General features: G+C 37.3%; 1 protein-coding gene across 2 annotated transcripts in view; it reads right to left on the bottom strand.

The window, feature by feature from the left end:
- Positions 1–6,748: 6,748 nt before the first annotated feature.
- The window catches only part of LOC111864117, a 487,205-nt gene continuing 471,767 nt past the window's right edge, over positions 6,749–22,186 (bottom strand). For both annotated transcript variants that reach the window (XM_023851148.2, XM_023851149.2), the window contains 11 exons: positions 21,553–21,690; positions 20,779–20,889; positions 20,207–20,361; positions 17,086–17,400; positions 16,702–16,839; positions 15,151–15,453; positions 14,739–15,006; positions 13,179–13,398; positions 11,934–12,217; positions 10,131–10,393; positions 6,749–8,930 (listed from right to left, as the gene is read on the bottom strand). In XM_023851148.2, the coding sequence (XP_023706916.1) occupies positions 7,257–8,930; positions 10,131–10,393; positions 11,934–12,217; positions 13,179–13,398; positions 14,739–15,006; positions 15,151–15,453; positions 16,702–16,839; positions 17,086–17,400; positions 20,207–20,361; positions 20,779–20,889; positions 21,553–21,690 (3,869 nt within the window). In that variant the 3' untranslated portion in view covers positions 6,749–7,256. The remainder of the gene's footprint in view (positions 8,931–10,130; positions 10,394–11,933; positions 12,218–13,178; positions 13,399–14,738; positions 15,007–15,150; positions 15,454–16,701; positions 16,840–17,085; positions 17,401–20,206; positions 20,362–20,778; positions 20,890–21,552; positions 21,691–22,186) is intronic.

Raw genomic sequence — 22,186 nt, 5'->3', positions numbered from 1 at the left:
CCAAGGATGTCCACCTCACTATGTCGATACTTCAGACTTAGTGTTCAAAACAGAACTCCACCCACTTACAGTAAGTAAATTACAAAACAAAACTATTTATACTTCCTCAGTATTCTTCTTCTTCCTAACAACTTTTATAAGAATTTTCCAGGTTAATTCTGCAGGACTATATACTACATGCAGCTCCACTTTGGTCTTCTATTTTGAAAACATCACTTTATTTACTCCCGTATACAGGCCACATCATAGCTCAAGCGTTAGTCGCTGGCTTCCCACCGTGGCGGCCCGGGTTCGATCCCGGGTCTGGTCAAATGGGATTTGTGGTGGACAAAGTGGCGCTGGGGCAGGTTTTCTCCGAGTACTTCGGTATCTCCTGCTAATCCTCATTCCACCAATTGCTCCACAATCACCCTCACCTATCATCTGGGGCTGGTACAATAGGCCAGAAGTGGCCGCAGTACAAGGGGCTTAGTCCCGCCCCACTAACAATAAAAAGAAACACTCCCATATATCAATTTTTATCCTCTAGTCTCAAAATCCCTTCAAATTAATGAATCAACAATTCTTAATAATAAGCCTCGCAACACAAGCAGAAAGTCTCAACAACCAACAACATAGAATTACACATCTGTAAAACTTCTCTTGTCCTAGGAAAATGCACCTGGAACGACAATGAAATATAATATAAAAATCAGAACAAAAAGCCAGTACCAGTAATTAGTATAAAACATCTAAGATAATTAAAGAATGGCAAACTATCATAAAGACAGGCAATAACTTGTACTAATATACATACTCATGCAAAACCTTTAGTTAGATCCAACATAATTCATACTTTTTTACACTTGTACCCATGTATGTATTACAGTCTACATTTTTACTGTTTTGTATGTTACACATGATGTGACCACTTAGCAGTCAAAACAAGCAGTGTGGACAAACCATTAAGTTCTTAATACACTCTGTGTGATGGATAACCCCAGAAACCTCACATAAAAGAGAACAGATTTTAAGATTAAGAAATTCTTTATTTTCAGATATTTTGCATGTATGCCTTTTTCTCTATAAATAGAAAACAGATTATTGGCATTCCTGAATCAAGAATCTATGATCCTGTAATCAAATTACTGATTTTGTACTGAATCACTCTGTTAATCTGAATACATTTTACTTTCCACAATCTTTTAATTTAAATTTCAGATAATTTCATATTACCACAATGTAATAAAGTGGAAAGTGGAGCTGTTCCCATCCTCAGGTGAAAAGACAGAGAGAAGCTGGGTGTGACCAAGATTAGCTCCTTCTAATACACAAAATTAATATGTGCATACCCATGTTTTCAACTGAGAATGGATACAAACACAGTTCCTCAAATCTTATGTTCTATTTGGAATACTAGACAATGGACAAAGTTAAGAGAACCTGTAATTCTAAGTGTAATACACTATTATCAATATGTAAGATTTGGAAGTTTTCACGGCGGTGACTGTGAAGAATGCAGTCTTCTGGGATGTGGCACTGTGTAGATCTGTTATCAAATCCTTTAGAACTGACACTGAACCATGCTCTGAAAAGTGAATGCTGAAAATATTATGAGATACAAAACAGTCTCAGACTGTGTGCTCTCTCACTGTGTAAGCTAGTTGTATGAGATTTCACCATCAAAAATTTTAATTTTATGTGATCATACAAAATCCAACAACAAATTTTTAAGTATGGTTCCCCATTTCAATGCTGTTGGTGCATTTAAAAACCACTGAGAATGTGTTTCTTCATACTCGTAATGTAAGCAACCAATACTGACTCTGCCTTTAATAGATCCCAGTTTCTAACTGATTTTTTTTTTATTTTATTACAGACTAAGAGCACCTTCCCAAAACCTCACTCTTCTGGCATTATTTTAACATAGTATTAGCACCTTCATCATTATCCTTAATGATATCAGCACCCTTTAAAATATTATCGTGTTACTATACCTGCATTTCTCCACTGACTGTAAATGCAGGCAGACTTCAAAATTTAAATTCATCAATAATATAACAGATATAATTATACTAAACTACAAACTTGTCAACTTCCCTCTTTACTCCATTCCAGTCTGGACAACAGCAGGAATAAGAGGCCACATTTTGTATAAATAGTATATTTTGAATATGCCCACAACTTTCACAATACTATTGTGGGAACATCCCACAATCCCACACTATCAATTCCATATTAGGTTTGTAAAGAATTTAGTCAAATTAAATATATCCAAATGATAATAAATTTAAGAGCTCAGTTATCAACAGTTCTGTAATTTCTGAGCTAGCAAGGGATCACAACACTCAACATTTAGGCTCAAGACATCAAAATACAGAATAATGGATTGTGTGTGGCAAATTTTAAACATAATTTCCACGAGACATAACCCAGCTTCTAGGCCTAATTTTCAATAACTAAAGGGGTATTTAGTTCCTATCATCTACTCAGTCAACATTGCATACAATAAAAATAGACACACACAACTCTGTCACAATCACACTTCAGCTTATATACATTCCTTTATAAAACACACAATATATGTAGGTAAAACTTCACACCATAGAATGATTACTTATTCACAAAGTAACTGTGAATCTAGAATCTTTAGTTCATATAAATTGTCACTGGTTTTTACCTCTGGGCCTCCTGACCCACTCTCTATTCCCCCATAGCCTCTCTGGCTTCAGTCTTTGAAAGAGTCACACACTGCAAAGGAATGAACTCTAGTCCATGTGATTGTTCTGCTTCTTATTTGAAAATGATTAGTACAACTTGATAAAAGCATGGAATGTAATTTGCAGTAATGGTGAACAGGTACAACTAAGTAACAGATTAAACTTATGCATGTTTAACCCTTCAGCGCCATCTGACACACACAGAATGCCTGCTGTTTACCACATTGCTGTCTTATGCGTGTAGCAGATCTAATACAGCTATAAACTCTTATCTACCCTCTAACAGTCAAACCTCTTAAAAATGTTAAATATGTTATTAGCAGCTAAAAGAGGAAATTATAAGCTTTCAGTTCATGTATGGCTAATCATACTTATATTTNGGGGGGGGTTGCTATGTTGTAAGTTTGGTCAAGGTTCACATCTCTAATGAAAATATGTGTATCTAGTAACAGACCTGAGATGCAGGATTCTTTTCAAAAGCTGATCCTGACTCCACATGTTATACTTAAAAACATGGCTTGTGCAGGAATGAATAACACATACATATGAATTCCTCTCAGGACGTGAAGTTGAACTGATATGCTGAGCAATTTCAGTTTGGGGCCAATTATGAAGGTAACAACACCACAGAGAAAATGTGTTGTCTCAAAGAAGTTAGAAGGAAAGACACTGTACAATGATGTTCAGAAAATTATGTCTGCCACTTCCATTCACTGTTCTAAGGATTGTCAGAGCAAACTTAGCTACTTAGGTAATGTCATTTTCAATATATGGTCACAGAATACAGCTGTCTGGAGAAATTTCAAAGTTCAACAAACCAAAACTCATTTATAAAAATTATGGTTTCTTATTACAATATTCTGAATATAATTTGGAAATCTGAACAGAATTCTAATAATATAATTTGGATATTTGGATATTCCTTTTTAGGTTTTCTTGGCTGTGAAACATGTAACTTCATTTTTTGGGGTTTGGCTACTTTGTATGTGGAATTGGTCCAGTGTTTTGGCATACACTATACTCACCCTGAAGATGGCGATTGCTATGCATGACAAAACATTGGAACATCGACAACATACAACAGGACTAAACTCTGAAAGCCAGAGTTACTCACTTTAATGTGGGCTTGTGGTGGTTTATGTAAAATTCTGTACTTTTTAATTTAAAATGTAACTGTCCTCTGTCTCCAATGTAAAGACACATTTAAATGTCCTATGGCAGTAAAGGGTTAAGCAACATCATTTAAAAATAAATTCTGATAACCTAATTTATTAATAAATTGAGTCCCAGAGATATATTCCCAAAGTCATGACGAAATGACACTTCATGGTTAAATTAATTTCAGTATTACTTTGGCATAATCACGGTTTATAACAGATTACAGACTATCTGATAATTATGTTGTCTACTACAGTGTCAAGCAATTTAAATATTAATATAAGCAAAAGGAATTCTTATACATGAAAGGGCTTCAGTAGTTGTATAAATTTAAAAAGGGGCTCAATAGGTTTACAACTTTATAATCTCACTAATCACTCCTGCTCCACAAAATACAATATAATGAAAGTATAAGCTAAGAATTAGGAACAGAAACAGATATATTAACAAGGGCCTGTTAACATGGACCCCTACTAATATGGACCAGTTATGACACTTTCCACATTCAAATTTCTTTGCTCTTCATACCAAACTTCTTGACATTGTGCATATGAATATAATTTAAAGTTCTGCATGTTTTCCATCTTACTTTTCCTTAACATTCAAATAATAACAACTTCTAGGCAAGTCTATAATGAGATCCACAGTACATGTACAAAGTAATTGTTCAGCCATCCTCAGATAAATTTCAACACCTGGGAAGGGAAATACCTGACAGAGACCATCATATACGATGGAGATATACAAAGTACAATAAAGAAGTCATATGAAGTAAGTTCAAATATTTCATTATAATTCATCACAATCATCACACTACCTTCTGATATGCTGTGCCATGTATTCTTGTGAGAGTTCATCAATATTTCAGAGGAACATACTGTCTCTATCATAAGGGTCAAACGGCCATACCCTTTGTCAGTTACCAGCTTTGACTAAACACAGAACAGAGCTCCTCGGTTGTGCATAATTAGAGCTCAAAGACATCAGGAGGGCCTTAATTGGGATAGTTTTGGCTCTAGCGTTATAGTGAGGCCTCTCTGAAGGACTCTTTAACATGAATAGGGGCATGCAATGAACCCAGCAGCAGTCTGAGTGCTTGGGACAACTGAAGTAGTGGCTTACCCAAGTCAGTAAAAGTATAAATATTCTTTCCCCCTAAAGACTGAGACAGTATAGTTCTCAGAAACGTCAGTAAACATATCAGACTACATGTTTTCACATCCCAGAAGACAGCATTCTTTATAACAGAATTATGAAGGCAACAAGCAGAAGTCATACCAAATCATGATAACGAAAATGTTCGCAATATTTGACAAGGAGAAGCCCGACATAGAAAGTATAAGAGGATTAAACTTGGCGGTGGTCAACGCATATGACTGTTCAAGTGACTAGACTGCCGTTGTAGTGGAAGCTACTAGAAATAGGGCATAATCTGCTGTACTGAGCCTGGACTGACAGAGGCCTTGTATATATTTTATATACATTTATTAACACACTTAACATGTAAAATGTAAATATCCTCTACATTATGACAAATAACTTACTACTGCAGACAATGACTCTGACAAAAGACAGACCCATCCTCTTGTCAGCAAGGGCACCCCACAAAAGAAAGACCAAAACTGTCAAACAGTAATAAATATCTGGTCATTAGCCCCAGATTGGGCTCATACCAACACAGACTGACTGACTAACTGACTGACTGACCGACCGTCAGTTGCAATGTGACTTTCACTTTTTGAGAGTTCTGAGTTCTCGGTAGGAGACAGCCATGGTAAGTTCGTAGAAGACTTAGAGCACGATTAGGAGACTTCATTCATGTGTAATACTTTGAGGGAGGCTGCTATTTCAATTGTGTTACTAGGAGAGGGCCAGTGCACGTAAATCAAAATAGCGCTGTATTTAAATGTGATCAAGAGAGACTGTAACCAAGGTGCTAATAAATCCAATCATTTAAACTAGAACCCATCATTTTCGTTGTGTGTACCACCCTTTACATGACAATATATAGAAAATCATATTTGACGAACATTAACCCTCATAATAAGTAATTTATAAAAAAGAAACAATATATTGTATTGTATATAAAGAAAAATTAGATAGATGTAATAAGATTCAAGGCATTATCCAAAGTTATTGTACGAAGAATTCCTGTATATTACGTAACAGAAAACAATGTATAAAAATGACAAGTGTAGCAACTGACTTTCAAAACATAACTATATTGTGACATGTTGCGCAACGGAGGGCCCCTACCTCCCCAGCGGCACGTGGCGGTAACGTAGCGCTCTCGTTACTACTTGTTGCGCTACGCAGGACATCACCCCCCCCCCGGCGGTGACGTGCCGAGCGGAGCCGAATCCCAGCGCACTGGTCGCTAGTCAACGCGGATAAACAGTGGTTGCGATAGACGACCCTAGCAACAGTGAACGGAATAAAAGCCGGCTGAGTAGCAAGCGAGAGTCAGTGTGTTAGCAACAGTTCTCAAGGCAGCTACCTACGAGTTAGTTGTAATGTGGCCATCGCCGAGTTCAGTTCCGAGTTAGTTCCGAGCAAGCCTACGAGCGAGTGTGTTATCAACAGTTCTCCAGTCAGCAGCCTGCGAGTTGAGTTGGAGTATAGCAGCCGTCGCGGAAAGAAGAACTGGACGTGTGTGTAACTGTGTAATTGGGAGTGTGTGAGACAGAGAGACTTGTATAGCTCCCGTACTGTGAATACGTGTAGACTACCGAAGACAGAGTGAACTGATTTGCGAATAGGGTTATAAATCATGAAACCCCGCAACAGTGTAAACAGATTATTGCGATTAGGGTTATAAAGTGTGAAACCCCGCAACTGTGTGATAATTAAATGTAGCTGTTACTTGTAGGTTGTTGAATAAACCAATTAACAATCCGAACGGCGTCTTCAGTAACGAAACACGTTACAATATCAAAATCGGCAATAATGTCTTACAAGTCAACTAGTGTTGATGGTAATGAATTTTAAGGAAATATATATATAAGAACAGTTTGGTAATATATTAAAGTAAAAAGTGGAAGCAGAGGATAATTTATATTCTTTCTCTTTACTTTCTATGTACTTTCATTGCTGTGGTCCCTTTGCTTGCATATAAACAATCTGCTGTACAAACAATTCTTCATAATATGGAAAGTGTCACAAATATGGAATTATTAAAATAATACTACAACAAATTTTGATGAAGTTCTACATTCAAAAAATTACTAACACATATAATATTGATCCTATTATGTAAATAGGAAACCGACGACTTACAGGCTTGCCAAAGAGCATCGTCAGCAATTGTAACTATGGCACACTGAGTCCATTTATATTTTGGCAGTTCATATTTGGTTAAATTCCACTCTGTTGCATCTCCTGAAAATTGTGTTTGATTAATTACAGAACTTCCTCACAGCGTATTCTCTTGGTGTGACGATGAAGGTGAATGGGTCGGCGGTGCGCTGATAGCTGCATGGTTCGTGGTGCCATCTCTAGTGAATTGCTTTCAGAGTGCAAACTGCCACTGCTGCTACTACCAGCATTATTGCCTTCTGAGGAGGAGTAACTTTTGGTGCTTGAGCTCCTGCGAGAACTGTAGCCAGGCCGAGGTTGTGGTGGATGGTCCATGCAATGTAGTTCCTGTCTCTCTCTGTTGGTTCCTCCACTGTACAGGCCACTTTCCATGATAAGATCACCTCCTGCTCCTGAATGTTGGATGCCTGAAGAAACTGTATGCTTTTCATACACCAGACTTGGTTGTGCCATAAGACTGTTAGTGTAAACCATGTCGTCCTTAATGGCAACATATTTGGCTGGGCTCCTACTGTCATCATCTTGTTTTGGTAACAAGATAGTGATATCACTGTCACTCTTGGTTAGCATATTGTTATGATATCCATCCACTGTTTCCTCTTTTGGGTCAGGATAAAGGTGATCAGGCGTTGACACTGTAAGGCGTTGGTCATGGTGACAGGTATCAGGTTGAATGGGTGATACAACTGTACAAGAAAGAGATTGTTTGGGTTCTTGACGAGGGCTTTCGGGGGAATGTTCAGCAGTACATGCGCCAGACATGTACCCCTGATCAGAATGGCTGTGGCTTGTGGTGTGACTCTCTGCAACTGCTGTTGCCTTTGATTCTGACATTCCATCTGGTGGAGCTCTCATGAACTGCCATGAAGTATCTTCTCCTTCCTTTGCAGTAAGAGACTGTTGGCTGCCACACGTGTGCTTCTCTTGCTCCTGTGATGCTCTGCATCTAATGGTGTCCCCTTGCTTCAAGTCACCAGAGACCCCATCAGTTTCTGAAGGCTGAGCTACTCCTGGGTCACAGCATACAGGCTGAGACAGATGTAAATCTGAAGATCTCTCTTCCGCAGATTGCTTTAACTCCCTTGTCAAAGTGTCTGAGAGAGGGATAGCATGACTGAAGACTCCATCCATCATGCCTTCTAGCTTTTTTTCTCCTTTTTCTGACTCATTTTGGGAATTGGAATTTGGCTTTTGTTTGCTATCAGGAATATGTGCAGATCCAAAAATGCTTCGAAAACTCCAATTGGAGCGGACATGAGTATCTGTCTTATGGTAGGAGTCGTGTTGACGGAAACGATTCCAGAGGGAACCCTGTCCTGAGCCACTGCTGTTGCTCATGTAACTGCTTGATTCTGGCAGGCTTGTTTTACGGGGTGTTCCCGTATGTGAAGAGCGGAGTCTGGACTGTATATGACTCTGACTCTGAGACCGGAGGTGGGCTGTTCCTTGTAGTTGTGACTGTGATTGGGTGCTTGATGAAATAGTGTGCCTAGAATGCGAGTTCCCAGCCGAGGATGAAGGCAATCCATGTCCTTGAGGACCACGGTGCTTCTTAAGCTTTCCTGTGTGCAGAAATGTAAGCCATGCCATGCGAGCTTCAGGATACTGCACACACCGAACCATAAAAATGATGAAGCCTTGTAGTGAGTTGGAAATGCAAAAGATATACTGAAACACCAGTCTTGTTTCTCCCAGTGCTAGGGCTCCAAACACCCAAGTGACACCCAGAAGTGTCATCACAGTGAATGCTCCACGTATCTAGAACCAGAATAAAATCAAGACACTTATCATTAAGCTGACACATGTGTACATGTGTGATACTGTAAGAGTGTGAAATCGCTGACTTCTATCACTGAATATGTTGAGTGAATAAGAGAAAAATAAACATATGAATGCTCTTTTGATATTTCCAAGTGATTCTTACAGTCAGTAGCCAGACATGTAGAGAGATGAATGCAACATTTCCCTTACATGTGCCAAAAGGTTACAATTTTTATGCCAGAACTGATAGAATTATGAATTTTTTTCTATGAACCTTTAAATCTTCAACACCTACACAAAGTGCCACAATGGTCCTTTCACCATATGAATGAGTGCCCATGGATTTGTCTTATAAATTTTTGAACTGGACAATGGACAAAGTCCAAAGAAGATATAAACCACTTCAAAGCAGCCACTGACTGCTAAATTCTATCTGGCAAAGCGAACACTTTAACTGTGTGGTTTTGATACTCTCAGCAATGCAACGATCACTGACAGAGTGCCCACAGCTTGGAACATGTGAAGTGACAGAATTTTTCACATTCTCGAAGTCTGAATTTCTGAAGGGGTAAGTCTTAATCTGCATCCAGATCTGACCAAAAATTAAATCTGGGAACCTGAAAATGGAAGTCTGGTGTCTTACACCAAGATCATAAGGTGTTCTTAATGGTTAAATACTGACAATAAGTATGCAAATTACAGAATGAACAGTTAACAGTGAACCTGGTATATCACAAGAAATTCCAAAATTTGGAAATTATGAATTGTACATGTGTAAGCTGTAAAGTAAATCTATCCCTATAACAGGCCGTGAAGGCCTATATGGTTGTGAGATGTCGAGCCTCCCACATTTTATCTAGACAATCAACTAACAGATGGTGTTAAGTTTGTCAGCCTTACGTGCTAGCCGCCTTTTACTGCCAGGAAGATTCCCAGTACTCATTTCTGTTAGAGGCTGGATCAGCCTCAGGGCCATATTGCAACTAGAAGGATTAGGTAAATTGAAAAACATCCACCTGAATGGGACTCGAACCCATGACCTTCCGGCTTGTAGCATAGTGCCTGAACCAACTACACTACTCCGTGCCCTGTGTAAGCTCTAAATGTGTAAGGAAACAGAGCTGGAACATTGCGGTAACACTTCGATACAGCAGGGTGGAACAGTATTACTGCAGCACACGTGATGCAAACTCTTACCTGAGCCACAGTTATGGTAGGAATATCTGTATTTAGTCCAACTTTACCAACAGCATGGCCATGACCACGCCTCTGAAACAGAACTTTGCTGACAAGGATGAAGACAATGCAGTTAACAGCCAAAATGAGGCATGATGGTCCTAGATATGTGACATAATAGAGAATCGGTTTTGAAGGCGAAACCATGCAGTACTCTGAATCCGTTGAACTGTAGTACTGCATATCGTAAATAGCTGCCCCTCCCACGATGAGAAGTGGTATTCCTGAAATTACAATAAAGTAGACCTAATCAGTTACTTATATATATATAAAACATAACCACCATTTCACAAGCATACAGCAAAACTGATAACTTTTTATTTTCTTTTATCAAAACATGTTTCAACCACATGCTGTCATCGTCAGGTTGGATTCATTCATTCATTCATTTGCATTCTGTTAATCCATACAAGGTCAAACCAACCTATGGGATATAGAACCTGTCAAGATACAAATATAATATAAACATAAAATAATGATATATACATACATTCATAATGAGCAGTTAGTACGTGATAATGTATAAACTGTATATGAAATGTAAAACAGATGAGACATAAATGAAAATTTGTTGGATATCATCAAGTTTTTACATAGCATGAATAAAATATAAAGCTGCATTATCGAAGTTGTAATGAAACAGCAAAAATATTTTGTCTACTTCCTCTCATAATGAGCACTTCTTTGTCTATTTGACCAAAAAGCCGTTATCTTATGTTTATATGAGCATTTTAGCAACTCCTCCAGTGTTTTGAAGGGTGGCCGAATTTAACAGTTGGAGAGCAAAAATGTTTTTGTAGACAGAAATTGGTGTATTGGAACAGTATGTGCTCGGTATACTTTATACATTCACTATTAAATAAATAAGCTATCCCAGAACGTTTGATAACAATCATCTCTTAAACGTGTGGACCAGTTGTTTCTCAATTTCAGTAGATAGCTTAGATTTTAAATAATTTTTGTGAAAACGTTTCATTCAGCAAGTTGTATGGCAACAAATGTCAATACTCAATATAAAATTAGCTGTGCTTCTCTTCATGCAACCTGTCACCTTTAATGGTTGTATTCACAACAAATTAATGACTGGCAACTCTTTCAACAAGAGATATATATGATGCAAGGCCGCGCCATAGCTCAAGCAGTTAGTCACTGGCTTCCCACTGTGGAGGCCTGGATTCGAGCCCAGGTCTGGTCAAGTGGGATTTGTGGTGGACAAAACGGCGCTGAGGAAGGTTTTATCCAAGTTCTTCGGTTTCCCCTGCCAATCTTCATTCCACAAAATTCTCCACAATCATAATCACCTGGGGCAAGTACAATAGGCCAATCAGTGGCCAACGTGCCAAGTGGACCCAGCTGGGCTCCACCCCCCACTGTTAGAATTAAAACAAAATATATATATAAATATATCATCTTAATAATTTCTATTACATATTTCTGAGTTTTTAATGGTTGAGTTCTGTCACTTCTGCCTTCTCCAGCCTCCTAGAACACCGGTCTGTATTGAAACAAAGCACATAAATGAACACTATGCAATATGTGTAGGCTTGCTGCTACTTTTCTTGAATTTACTTGAAAGCATAGTGAACACACATGACATTGAACTTGTAACACATGAATCAACCTTGCACTTTCTCTTTCAAGATATTAATATGAAGTTACTTTGAGAAAACTAACCATAATGATCAAACTGCATATTTGTTGGACATAAAATTAATATGCTGAACCAGAGAAAAATTATTAAATAATTACAATTTTGGCACATACCCCAAGCACAAAGCATCCTTTTGCACATAAACTTGGTTTCTGACGTAGCAAAGACTGTGATGAGGAGTTGGTACATGTTGATTGCCTCAACCAGCATCCACATAAGAGATGTAAGAACCAGATAGTGGGTGAGTACAGCGACACCAGTACACACATCCACAACAATCAACAAACTGCTGTCCATATACTCCTCTATCGCCACCAGTAGGAAAGCCAGATTCATCAGAAGCAGTGATATGCAGAGATTGAGAAGAATCTTCCCGGAGCGATCGCGGTTCAGACACCTATAACAAAGCAGCAGTATCATGTAATACAACTCCACCTTGATCAAGACCTTTGCAGATCTGGTGTTTCCTATGCAAACAGATCATAAAAGTGGCCTCCGTAGTCTAGGGGTAACGTTCCCATGTCATGACTTAAGGTACGCGGGTTCAAACCCTGCGGAGGTCGTGGAATTTTTATGGGTGGAAAAATTCAGGGAACAAGTCCTCCGGGAGGGACTTCAAGCCGTGGGTCCCATGTCCCATTTACGGCACATAAAAGATCCTCATGTCTCTAGGAGACCTCTGAGCAAAATTAGGTAAGAAGTTTCCCGCCCAAGTAGTTTCCATTGCCTCTGGTAAATGGGGAAGTATCAGGTACCACTGCCAGTAGAGGGGCTGAACTCGCTGGCTGAACGGGGCTGATAGCGAGCACCAGTACCGGAAGGGTATTGCGACTGGTAGAATATCAAAGGGGGAAGTACAATAGATCAACAACTGGTCGTGGTGCATGGGGAATCCCACCCCCTCCAATAATGAATTAAATGAATGAAATAGATCACAAATGTACATATACATTACATATGAAGTACTATTTGTAAGGCAACAATTTCAAACACAGTGAACTGAAAATATTTGACATTATATTCAACAAACTGAAGTACAGGGATCTATATGTAAGTAATATGTTCTTCACAACAATAGAATACAATAATACTAATGATACAGTTATGGCCTTGAAGGTCTTCAAATATATGCAGTAGGGAATTAGTCTTTATGAGTTCAGTTCACATCTTCTTGTTTATATGTGTATTACTTCATACCTTGTGTTACAACCAAGTAACTGTTTTCTTATATTTGGTCTGCTGAAATCTTTAAATAAAAACATATAATTTTCATAATCACTATGGGGAATGCAAAATGGAAATAAACTGTTATGATCAGATTAACAGCATGGAAAACAGTTAGTGTTATGGAAACTCACCTGAATATTGAATATGTAAGGATTGTTAGGAACAGGCCAAAAATACTGCATACTGAGCCAATGTAACTGATGATACTCAGGACAGGTTTGTGTTTGTCTGGTATCGGCATTCCTACGCTTGGATCCAGAAGCACTGAGAATGCTGTCATGTGCATCGATTCACACTGGATGAAGTCCATGCTCTGGTTTGTCAATATCCCATCATCCAACCACTCCTGACCTGTCAAGTAACCAGCAAATACAACATCTCTCTCTTATTGATCATACATATTTTTCAAAACACAGCAGCACCCCCATTTAATGTCCTTCAATTTAAGATTTTCCCTTATTTGTCAATCAATTTAAATTTTCTCAAATCGACAATCTCAATATTAAATGACCTCCACTTAATAGTTTCATCAGTTCAGTGTTCAATTCCACTGCTCCTCCTTACACAGGAGTTTCACTGTAATTATACTGTCATCATATACAGGGTTCTCATATCTGATTACAAATGTATGGGACTACAAAGAAGGACGGGTGTAATTTAAGCTGAAGTACAGTGAGTTTCCATAGGCCTTCTTTGCACATTGAAACTCTGAAGGTTGCTAACTGTTCTTAACACACATATATTCCCTTATGAATGGCTACTCCCATGATGTTAACGTTTAAGAAAATCAAAACAATCCCCAAATATATTTGTAAGGACCTCTATCAGATTAATCAATATCTCCTAACAATTCTCAACCTGAAGTACACAGATGGACAGACATGAAATCCTTTGCATGTGTTCTGTATATGCACATCATACAAAGGCATAAGTGTGTAGTGTGAGAAAATGGAGTCAACTTCAATAGAAGAAAATTCTGGGGCAACCATCAATGCACATCAGTTTTCATCCCATTACAATGCAGAAGTGTTTCTGTTCAGAGAGCTTTTTCAGTAATCCACAGAAATGGAAATTCCTATGCCCAATGTTTGGTTTGAGTGTCTCATGGTTCAGACATTCCAAGAAGTCTCTGAGAATGTTGCTTTAACAGTTTTTATGGCTGAACACTAGAACTTCTGAACCACAGGACAGAACTGAAAACAGACTTCTACTGTACAATACTGCAGGATATGAATGGAACCAAGGTCTACTGGGAGCATCAAACACTGGACTCAGATATCTTCTATGCAAAAATCTATTGATTATTATATTAATAAGACAACTCCTTCATTAGTCAGGCAATTATGAGGAGCCTGTCCATTATTCCTGGTTTTCTTTGACATATAGTTGAAGCAGCAAAGTCCAGTATAACACAATTTTGGATGTTGCTTATTGAACATTTATGGAATTTGTAAGTATAGGTATGTGGTTTCCTAGCAACTCTATTATATTCATCACTCCCTGAAGTGGTACCAACAGTTAAATTCTCAAGTATTAAAATCTCAAAATAGTAAAATTTTATTCAATCATAATCATAACTTACATTATGGCATTATTTTTTTCCGGATTTCTTTTTGCACATAAACATGAAAGGAGAAATACTTGGAGATGTTTCATATGATACTATGCTCACATACAAAACTGTAACTTACTTTCTGTATTCCAGTATACACATATTTGCTTTGCATTTCTGTAGATGTTATGGAAGTTATATACTAGTAGTTCTGTCAGATTGGTGATGGTAATGTTGGAGAGGGCAGCTGAAATTACTCCTTGTCTTTTACTGATGATGGAACTTGAAGTAATGTTATTTGGTCTGAAGAACTTGCTGTTCTTGTATGAAACAAACTGGACTCTGACGCTACGTAACTGCCTTAAAGCTCTATCAAGTGCCTCTCTTGGTATGCTGATAAAAATACCCTAAAGCAGAAGAAAATCTTAATTTCAAATGAGAGGATTATATTTTTATATAATTGAAACTGTGATAAGAATTTATTACAAACAGTAAGAAATATAATAAATTAGTGTCCACATGGAAATGTAAGTTTATATATATAAGTGTACCTGAGTTATTTCGCCAGTTTCACTGACCAATCCTGAATCCATGTTCATGGTTTCTGGTGGTGAATATGACAGACCATCTTGAATGGCTCTGAATTCATCAGGGAAGACCTCCCTTGCTTCCATTGCCAAGTTGTCAGAATTTATTACAAGTCTCCGACTAGATGGCAGCTGGGCTGCAGTGAGATATGTGTCAATCAGTTGAACCAAACTCTTTGTTATACTTCCATGCTTGTCTGCTTCTTCAAGTACTGTGTCATTGACAGCCATCATGTTGCTTATCACAGAGAACATAATGCGTGCAATCTGGAAATAGTAAAGGTACATAAATAGGATAAGAAATTATCTAAAGGTGAAATAACAGGATCCTCTTTTGAAAAATAATCAGTTATCATAAAGCCTTAAGATATTGACAGACCATTTATGCTGCCAGTGTTGGTAACTTTCTAGGACAATGGTGCAGACATGTTGTTGTAAAGGGTGAATATCTAGAAATGGAGTGAGAATTTGATAATTTTGGCATGCATTTTCTTTAAACAAAAAATTAGATCCAGGTCAATCTCGAACCACCCTCATACATATAACATTTCTTCTAAATTGATCCACCACTTCTCGAGTTAAATCATTACAGTGTGACAGGCAGACAGATATGCGAGGAGACATGACCATCCTTGTATGTGTTCTCTTCTTGCATGTTGTGCAAGAAACACATAAGAAGGTGCACACTAGAGGACTTCTGTAGCATATTCACGTAATTTGTCAAATGTATAAAAATAATTTGAGAAGGTAAATAATCAGACATGTAGGATATTTGTTTGGCATTTCATTGTGATTTACAGTCAGGAGACCATTATTACTGAATAATGAGTTTCAAGTTGTAAATACTTCTATCAAGAACTTGTTTTGTTGCAGAATGTAATAATTAAGAGGCATCAGATATGGATAAAATAAATGAGTTTAACAGCACTGCCTGATTAATTAACGCTGCAGATCTAATAATATTACCATCAGACCACACAGTACAATAAAATCAATCTTTCATTTTTTTTTTTTTTTTGTAACTATAAACCAGCCTAGAATTTCTGACCCATTATCAAACTATACATCTTCACATCAGGTTTATCTCATTTTGAAGTTGGCTTGAAGTTAAACAACATATGTAACAACACTTAATTCTCATATGGTGGCACTTCATGAAATTATACAAATTTTAGATGAAATGTGATAGTGTTATCAGAGGCACATGAGGATTTAGTGATGTGTCATATATATTACAAAAGAAACATCAATACATTTAACCCAAAATGTTCAAACGAATTTCTCTGTTTACCTGAAGCTAATAATTCTTGAGGACCTACAAAAGGAACAGGAAAGTTACTATGCAGATTCCAGTATTAAACAAACCATTATAACTCCCTAATTTTTCACTCCACTAAGTTGACAATATTTTTACTTAAAACTGAATATTGTATATTATTTCCACTACTGAGACTCTGCTCACAGCCTGTGCAAGGAATTATATTATATTATTTAGTATGTTAACAAATATTTTACCTTTCTATCAACCAAAGCATAATGCAGTATCTGCTTTATCTGACTGCTTGCATTTAAGAAGACCTGAACACTAATCTGAGGTGGATCTTTAGTGAGTTGCTGCAACTCCAAGCTCAACTGCTCAGCATTTGTTGAATGCTGGAACAAATTCACAAATTTACTATTTGCACTCAACAATTTATATTTTCATCTATTATTTATAAATAGATGGCAATTTAAGTTTTATCACTTTTAAGTACTGTCAGATCTCAATAATCACATTTCATATGTTCCTGGTGATTTCCATGAATAGAAAAGGGGTGAGTCACATGATATTCTCCACTTTTGATATTCATAGGCACAAACTATATGCAGTACACCTTTAAGATGGAACCTGACACTAACTTCATCCCTACAGATGCTCTCATCCATGTTACTCCACTTCACAGAGCCATCCTTGTGACGAATGCAGCTTCTCACTGCAAAGGGTTGTCCTTTTTCATCAATGCGAAGTTTCAGCTCCCTGTCTTTCTGCTGATTGCTGACTGACATCTCATGAGCCTGCTTGTACTCGATATCTTTGAGATGAGCGTGGAGTTTAACTGGATCAGCTCTGAGACCCACTGATGACAGGGACTTCACATGATCTCCATTCCCTTTGTCTGGATTCTTGAAGAGCCTCGCAGATTCTGAATTTTCAATTGTATCTGCATATTTCAACTGATAAGAAACACAAACAAACAATTAGGTTGATGTTGCTCTTGTGATATAATTTTATTTAAGACTAGCATAAATCAGTTGAATTTTAATTGGAAACTGTTAAGTTTATTAACACAGTTCTTCAAACTGGAGCAAAAAATCTATAGTGAAAACAATCTATGAGCATGTGTAAAATTTTCTTATATAAAAACAGTCTTTTTCAAGAATGCTTAATCTAAATAACTTGCAAGAAGTTCTTAAATACAGGTACATTCACACTAAATACTAATCTTCATAGAATAATAACATGCACTGAGAGGCTTTGCTATATGGAGGTCTACTGTGAAGTCTTTTAGCACAGGTGGATTTTGCAATATCAGCTCCATCATAATTCTTCTTCTCAAGTTTGAAAAAAATTAAAAACTCTGACTGCTAAACATGTTACAACAAAAGAAAATGCATCAGCCTTTAATGCATAAGGATGAAATGACATCGTTTCCATGATACAGATATGTGGGATACTAAATAAAAATTCACAACATATATGCAGTGGATTACTGTATGTTAATTCATGCACCACACAACACATTTACCCCACCATAGCAAAATTTGGTACAAATGTATAACCATGAAGTTGAAACAAGCACGTCAGCTTAGGTTCTCCTAGGTGCCCCAGTAGCAGCAACTGGTATCTTTCTCTCTATCACTTTCCCTTCTCTTGCCATTATGACAGACTCTCTTTCTTAACCTCTCTTCCTTTACAGACCAGGATGACAATGTCTGAAGCACAATTCAAAAGCCTGCTTATTCTGGTACTGAGATCACAACCAAACAGGACTCAGATTCAAGGGTCTGGTCATATGTCAGCAAGGGGAGGGGGAGCTTTGCGTCAAACTCTAAGGGCTGACATTACAAATTTACTGAGAGGTGGGTTGAACTTGTTAAATTTCGTCATGATTGGTGTTTGAAAGTCTACTCAGATTCCTACTGCTACCCATTGCAAGTAGCTGGCATTAGCTTTCCTTTTGTTATGCATTAAGGTTGTTCAATAAGTAAGGTTCCCTACCTTATAACGTTTGTTTTAATCAAGCATTTGACTTTTTGGTAGGTGGTAGTACTTGGTAGGAGTAGGGGTAACATGCAATAAATGGCAACACTAGTGTGGTTTGCCAATTCAACAGTAATGAAAACTGTTAACTGGCTGAAAATGCAAGAGCCTGATTTCTACCGTGACAGAATTTTTAAACTTGTGCCAAAATGGGACAAATATTTAAACGTTCTTGGAGATTATGTCGAAAAATAATGATACTTCAGTAGAATAAATGGCTACATCCAACACTGTAATAATTTCTCATTTAATTTATATGACCTAGGGAACCTTACTGATTGAACAACCTTCCTACTTGACCAGACTTTCTCATACTATTGTTTGTTATGTCTCAGTTTTATTGTATTATATTTGTATGAGTGCTGTACCAAAAGTATTGAGCAGTATCGATTTTTGTTTATCATTATTAGTAGACTAGGAATTACACAGACAAGAGATATATATCTGTTTTCTGTAGTCTGGAATTCAGGCCCTGCACATGCACACCAACATGTATCCAAAATCCACCATGGTAAAATGACGGTAAACTGTATAAAATTTCATCAGCATTCCTTGTGAAGGGTACAATTCTGCTGCAGATATTTCCGATCAGCTTAGTCGAGTCTATGAGGATTCCCACAGGGATGCCAGAAATGAACGACATTGGGTGAAACTCCTCACAGATGGCGAAAAGGACATCACTCATCTGCCTCACAGTGCTCAACTAGGAAATCCATCATGGAATGAAACAAGCAGAAAGTTGATGTACTAACCACAGAAGGCTGAAGGGCAACAGCTAGTAAAATCGTAGTGCAGCCTGGCGTTCGACACACTGGTGTGCTGGAGATTATAAAGGCTATGGGGTATTAAGAAGCATGTTGTCGTTGGCTTCCTTGATTATTGATGTATGACCACAAAAGGCATTTATGGATGTGTCAAACTGTTTCTACAACATGATGTCAAGGATGATGACTTCCTACTGTATGTTATGACTGCTGATGAAAGCTGGTTCCAACATTTTGGCTCCAAAATAAAACAACATAGCATGGAGCTATATCTCCAAAGAAAAGTAGGGCAGAGTCTTAAACCCCAACAGAAAAAATTATGGGAACAATTTCCTGCGTTGCTGAGGGGTGCATACAGATAATATTCTGTATTTTCTGCTTGAAATTACAAAAACGCAATTATGTTAAACTACAGGTTAATGACTACTTGTCTAAGTCCCTTTTTTTGTGCGATCAGCTCTATTATGAACCAATTTTTCTTTGTTTAATTGGTTATCTCACCGTACAATACAGTCAATCTGTTAATTACTGTTGCATCATGTAAGAATGCTCTGCAGTATAAAATATTAAAATCTCCATGAAAGAAGGCGGAATTTTAGGCTTGTTCTACTGTTTCCACTGATTTTATGAGAGCTGAAGAAGAACATATCATATATAAAACCATACAATTTTTATTGTTTCAATGATCACGGGATAAACATCCAGTCCTTTTGGAGAACAGCCAAAGGCTCAATAATTCTACCACAGATATAATATTAAAGTATATGATAACAAACATTTGAACAATTATGTACTTGGAGACACAAGAATATTAAAATTGTTCACCGCTTCCATAATTTACATTCATCTCTGCATCTGAAACAAATTCATGATGAGAATTTCCTTTATCTAAATCATGTATCTTTGCATCTGGTTCTAGCTGTGCAGCTGGGTTATGGAATATATGGTACCCTACCTCCAAAGTAGAATCATGAGCCAGCTGCTCCAGGTGCTCTGTGTAATTTGTACTCATTCCATATGGACAAGGTAATGTGGACACCATACCATGTGGCACTGGCTCCCACAGGAATTTTCCCCTATCTGTCCTCAACAACTCACCTGGACATTGTTCTGAAAACAGAAATACCATGAACCATTGAATACAAAATTACATGGTTCAAAATTACAGAGATATTAGTGTTATAACAAAAATGAGACTAAAAATGTACTGTCAAGTCTTGTGTGAAAACTGCTTGTGTCATTTATAAAACTGATCACAAATTAGAAAGGGTCCCTCTATAACTATAATTATGAACACAAAGCTTTCAAAATAAAGCACTCTGAATGCAAATCCTGGTCTGGAACTCACGTGGTAGCTTGGAAAAATGTTCTGAACAACTGAATAAATGCTGTCACAAGCATATGGCTACTGGAGGACAACATTTAAAATACAAAGCTTCATAAGGATGACCAGTTCTGAGACTTGATTCCTGCTATGTAACTTACTGAACCTACCATGCATACTATCGGAGTGAGTGTTTGAATTACCTTTCATTTCACAGAACTGTCCATGATAACCTTGATGACATCTGCACTCAGTGTGATCAATTAAGTCAACACATTCTCCATTGTTTTGACATGGTTGGGACTGACATAGATCTGAAATATTAAAATGTCCATAATAACTGCAAATTAACAAAAAAGATTTAACCCCTCATTGATTACATTTTCCACTGTTTGTAATCACTGATAATTCTATCAAGTAGTTTTTGTTTCACCTTGAATCTATTTTCCCATATGATTGTTTATATTTTAGATTCAAACTTATTCCTATAGCATCCACTGGGAGAAAAACTGGCGGCTGAAGTGGTTCACCCCTTCAGAGATCTTTGTATTCTGAGAATATTAAACTATAAAGACCTGATGACATCAATCTCTGTCTTGACAACTGCTAATAATCCCAAGCTCTGTCCTACTCATTCAATGTTCACTAAACTGGGTATATCACTTAACAAAATTCAGAATTGTCATGTCTGAGAATTTTGAAGTTACTCAGTATGTCAAGAAATTCCCAGCCTTTTATGAAACCAGAACTTTCATTACACCACTTCAAAACACACTGCCACTGTATCACGATATCATGAGCCAGCTGATTCCAGTTCACATTCATACTATCTGCATGCAGTTTAATATTATTTTCAATGGCATATTATTAAGATAACGGTTAGCTGAATTCGTTGTGCGCCTTGTATGTCAATTACATAACACATCTACTGCTTAATTAACACTTAAATTTAAAATAATAAATTATTTCCAACTTACCCACATCCCACTCGCAGCGTTTTCCATTGTATCCAGGTGGACATTCACAGGAAAAATCATTGAATGCATCAGAGCAGGTTCCTCCATTGAGGCAAGGACGTGCCATGCATTCATTGATTTCATCTTCACAGTAATCACCTTTAATTACAGTGAAATTATACAGCAGCAAATTCAAAATAACATATGAAATAACTAACACATAACGAAGCAGAGCTCAATAGGATAGTGCAAAATAAAGAAGTCTGCACAATCCAGCACTCAACTATGAGAATAGGTTAACTGTTGGTGCAAAACAGAGTTATTTATTTTACACCAGTCAATGAAATTTGTAACCTGAGCCTACAACTTAAGAACATGAAATTGTAATGACACTCTCATTGACATAAAAGTTAAAGCAATTTACTCTCTCTGCAAACAGCCAAGTGCTAGGTCAGAGATGAAGCCCTAGACTTAAAGACCATGGATGTGATAATGATCTGCCTTATCAGGGCTATCACACATGTCAGAGGGTGGTCAGAGATAAATATGAAACAATGGTGGAATGATGAATTTTGAATTATTTTATTGTTTCTTGTTTCATAACCCATTTTTCATAATTTCAAAATTCCTTAAATTTACCATTAAATATTACATC

The sequence above is a fragment of the Cryptotermes secundus genome, unplaced genomic scaffold (assembly GCF_002891405.2).
Source record: "Cryptotermes secundus unplaced genomic scaffold, Csec_1.0 scaffold708, whole genome shotgun sequence".
Taxonomy (NCBI): Eukaryota; Metazoa; Arthropoda; class Insecta; order Blattodea; family Kalotermitidae; genus Cryptotermes; species Cryptotermes secundus.
The sequence above is the reverse complement of the archived record's forward strand: the minus strand, read 5'-3'. Positions and strand labels throughout refer to the sequence as shown.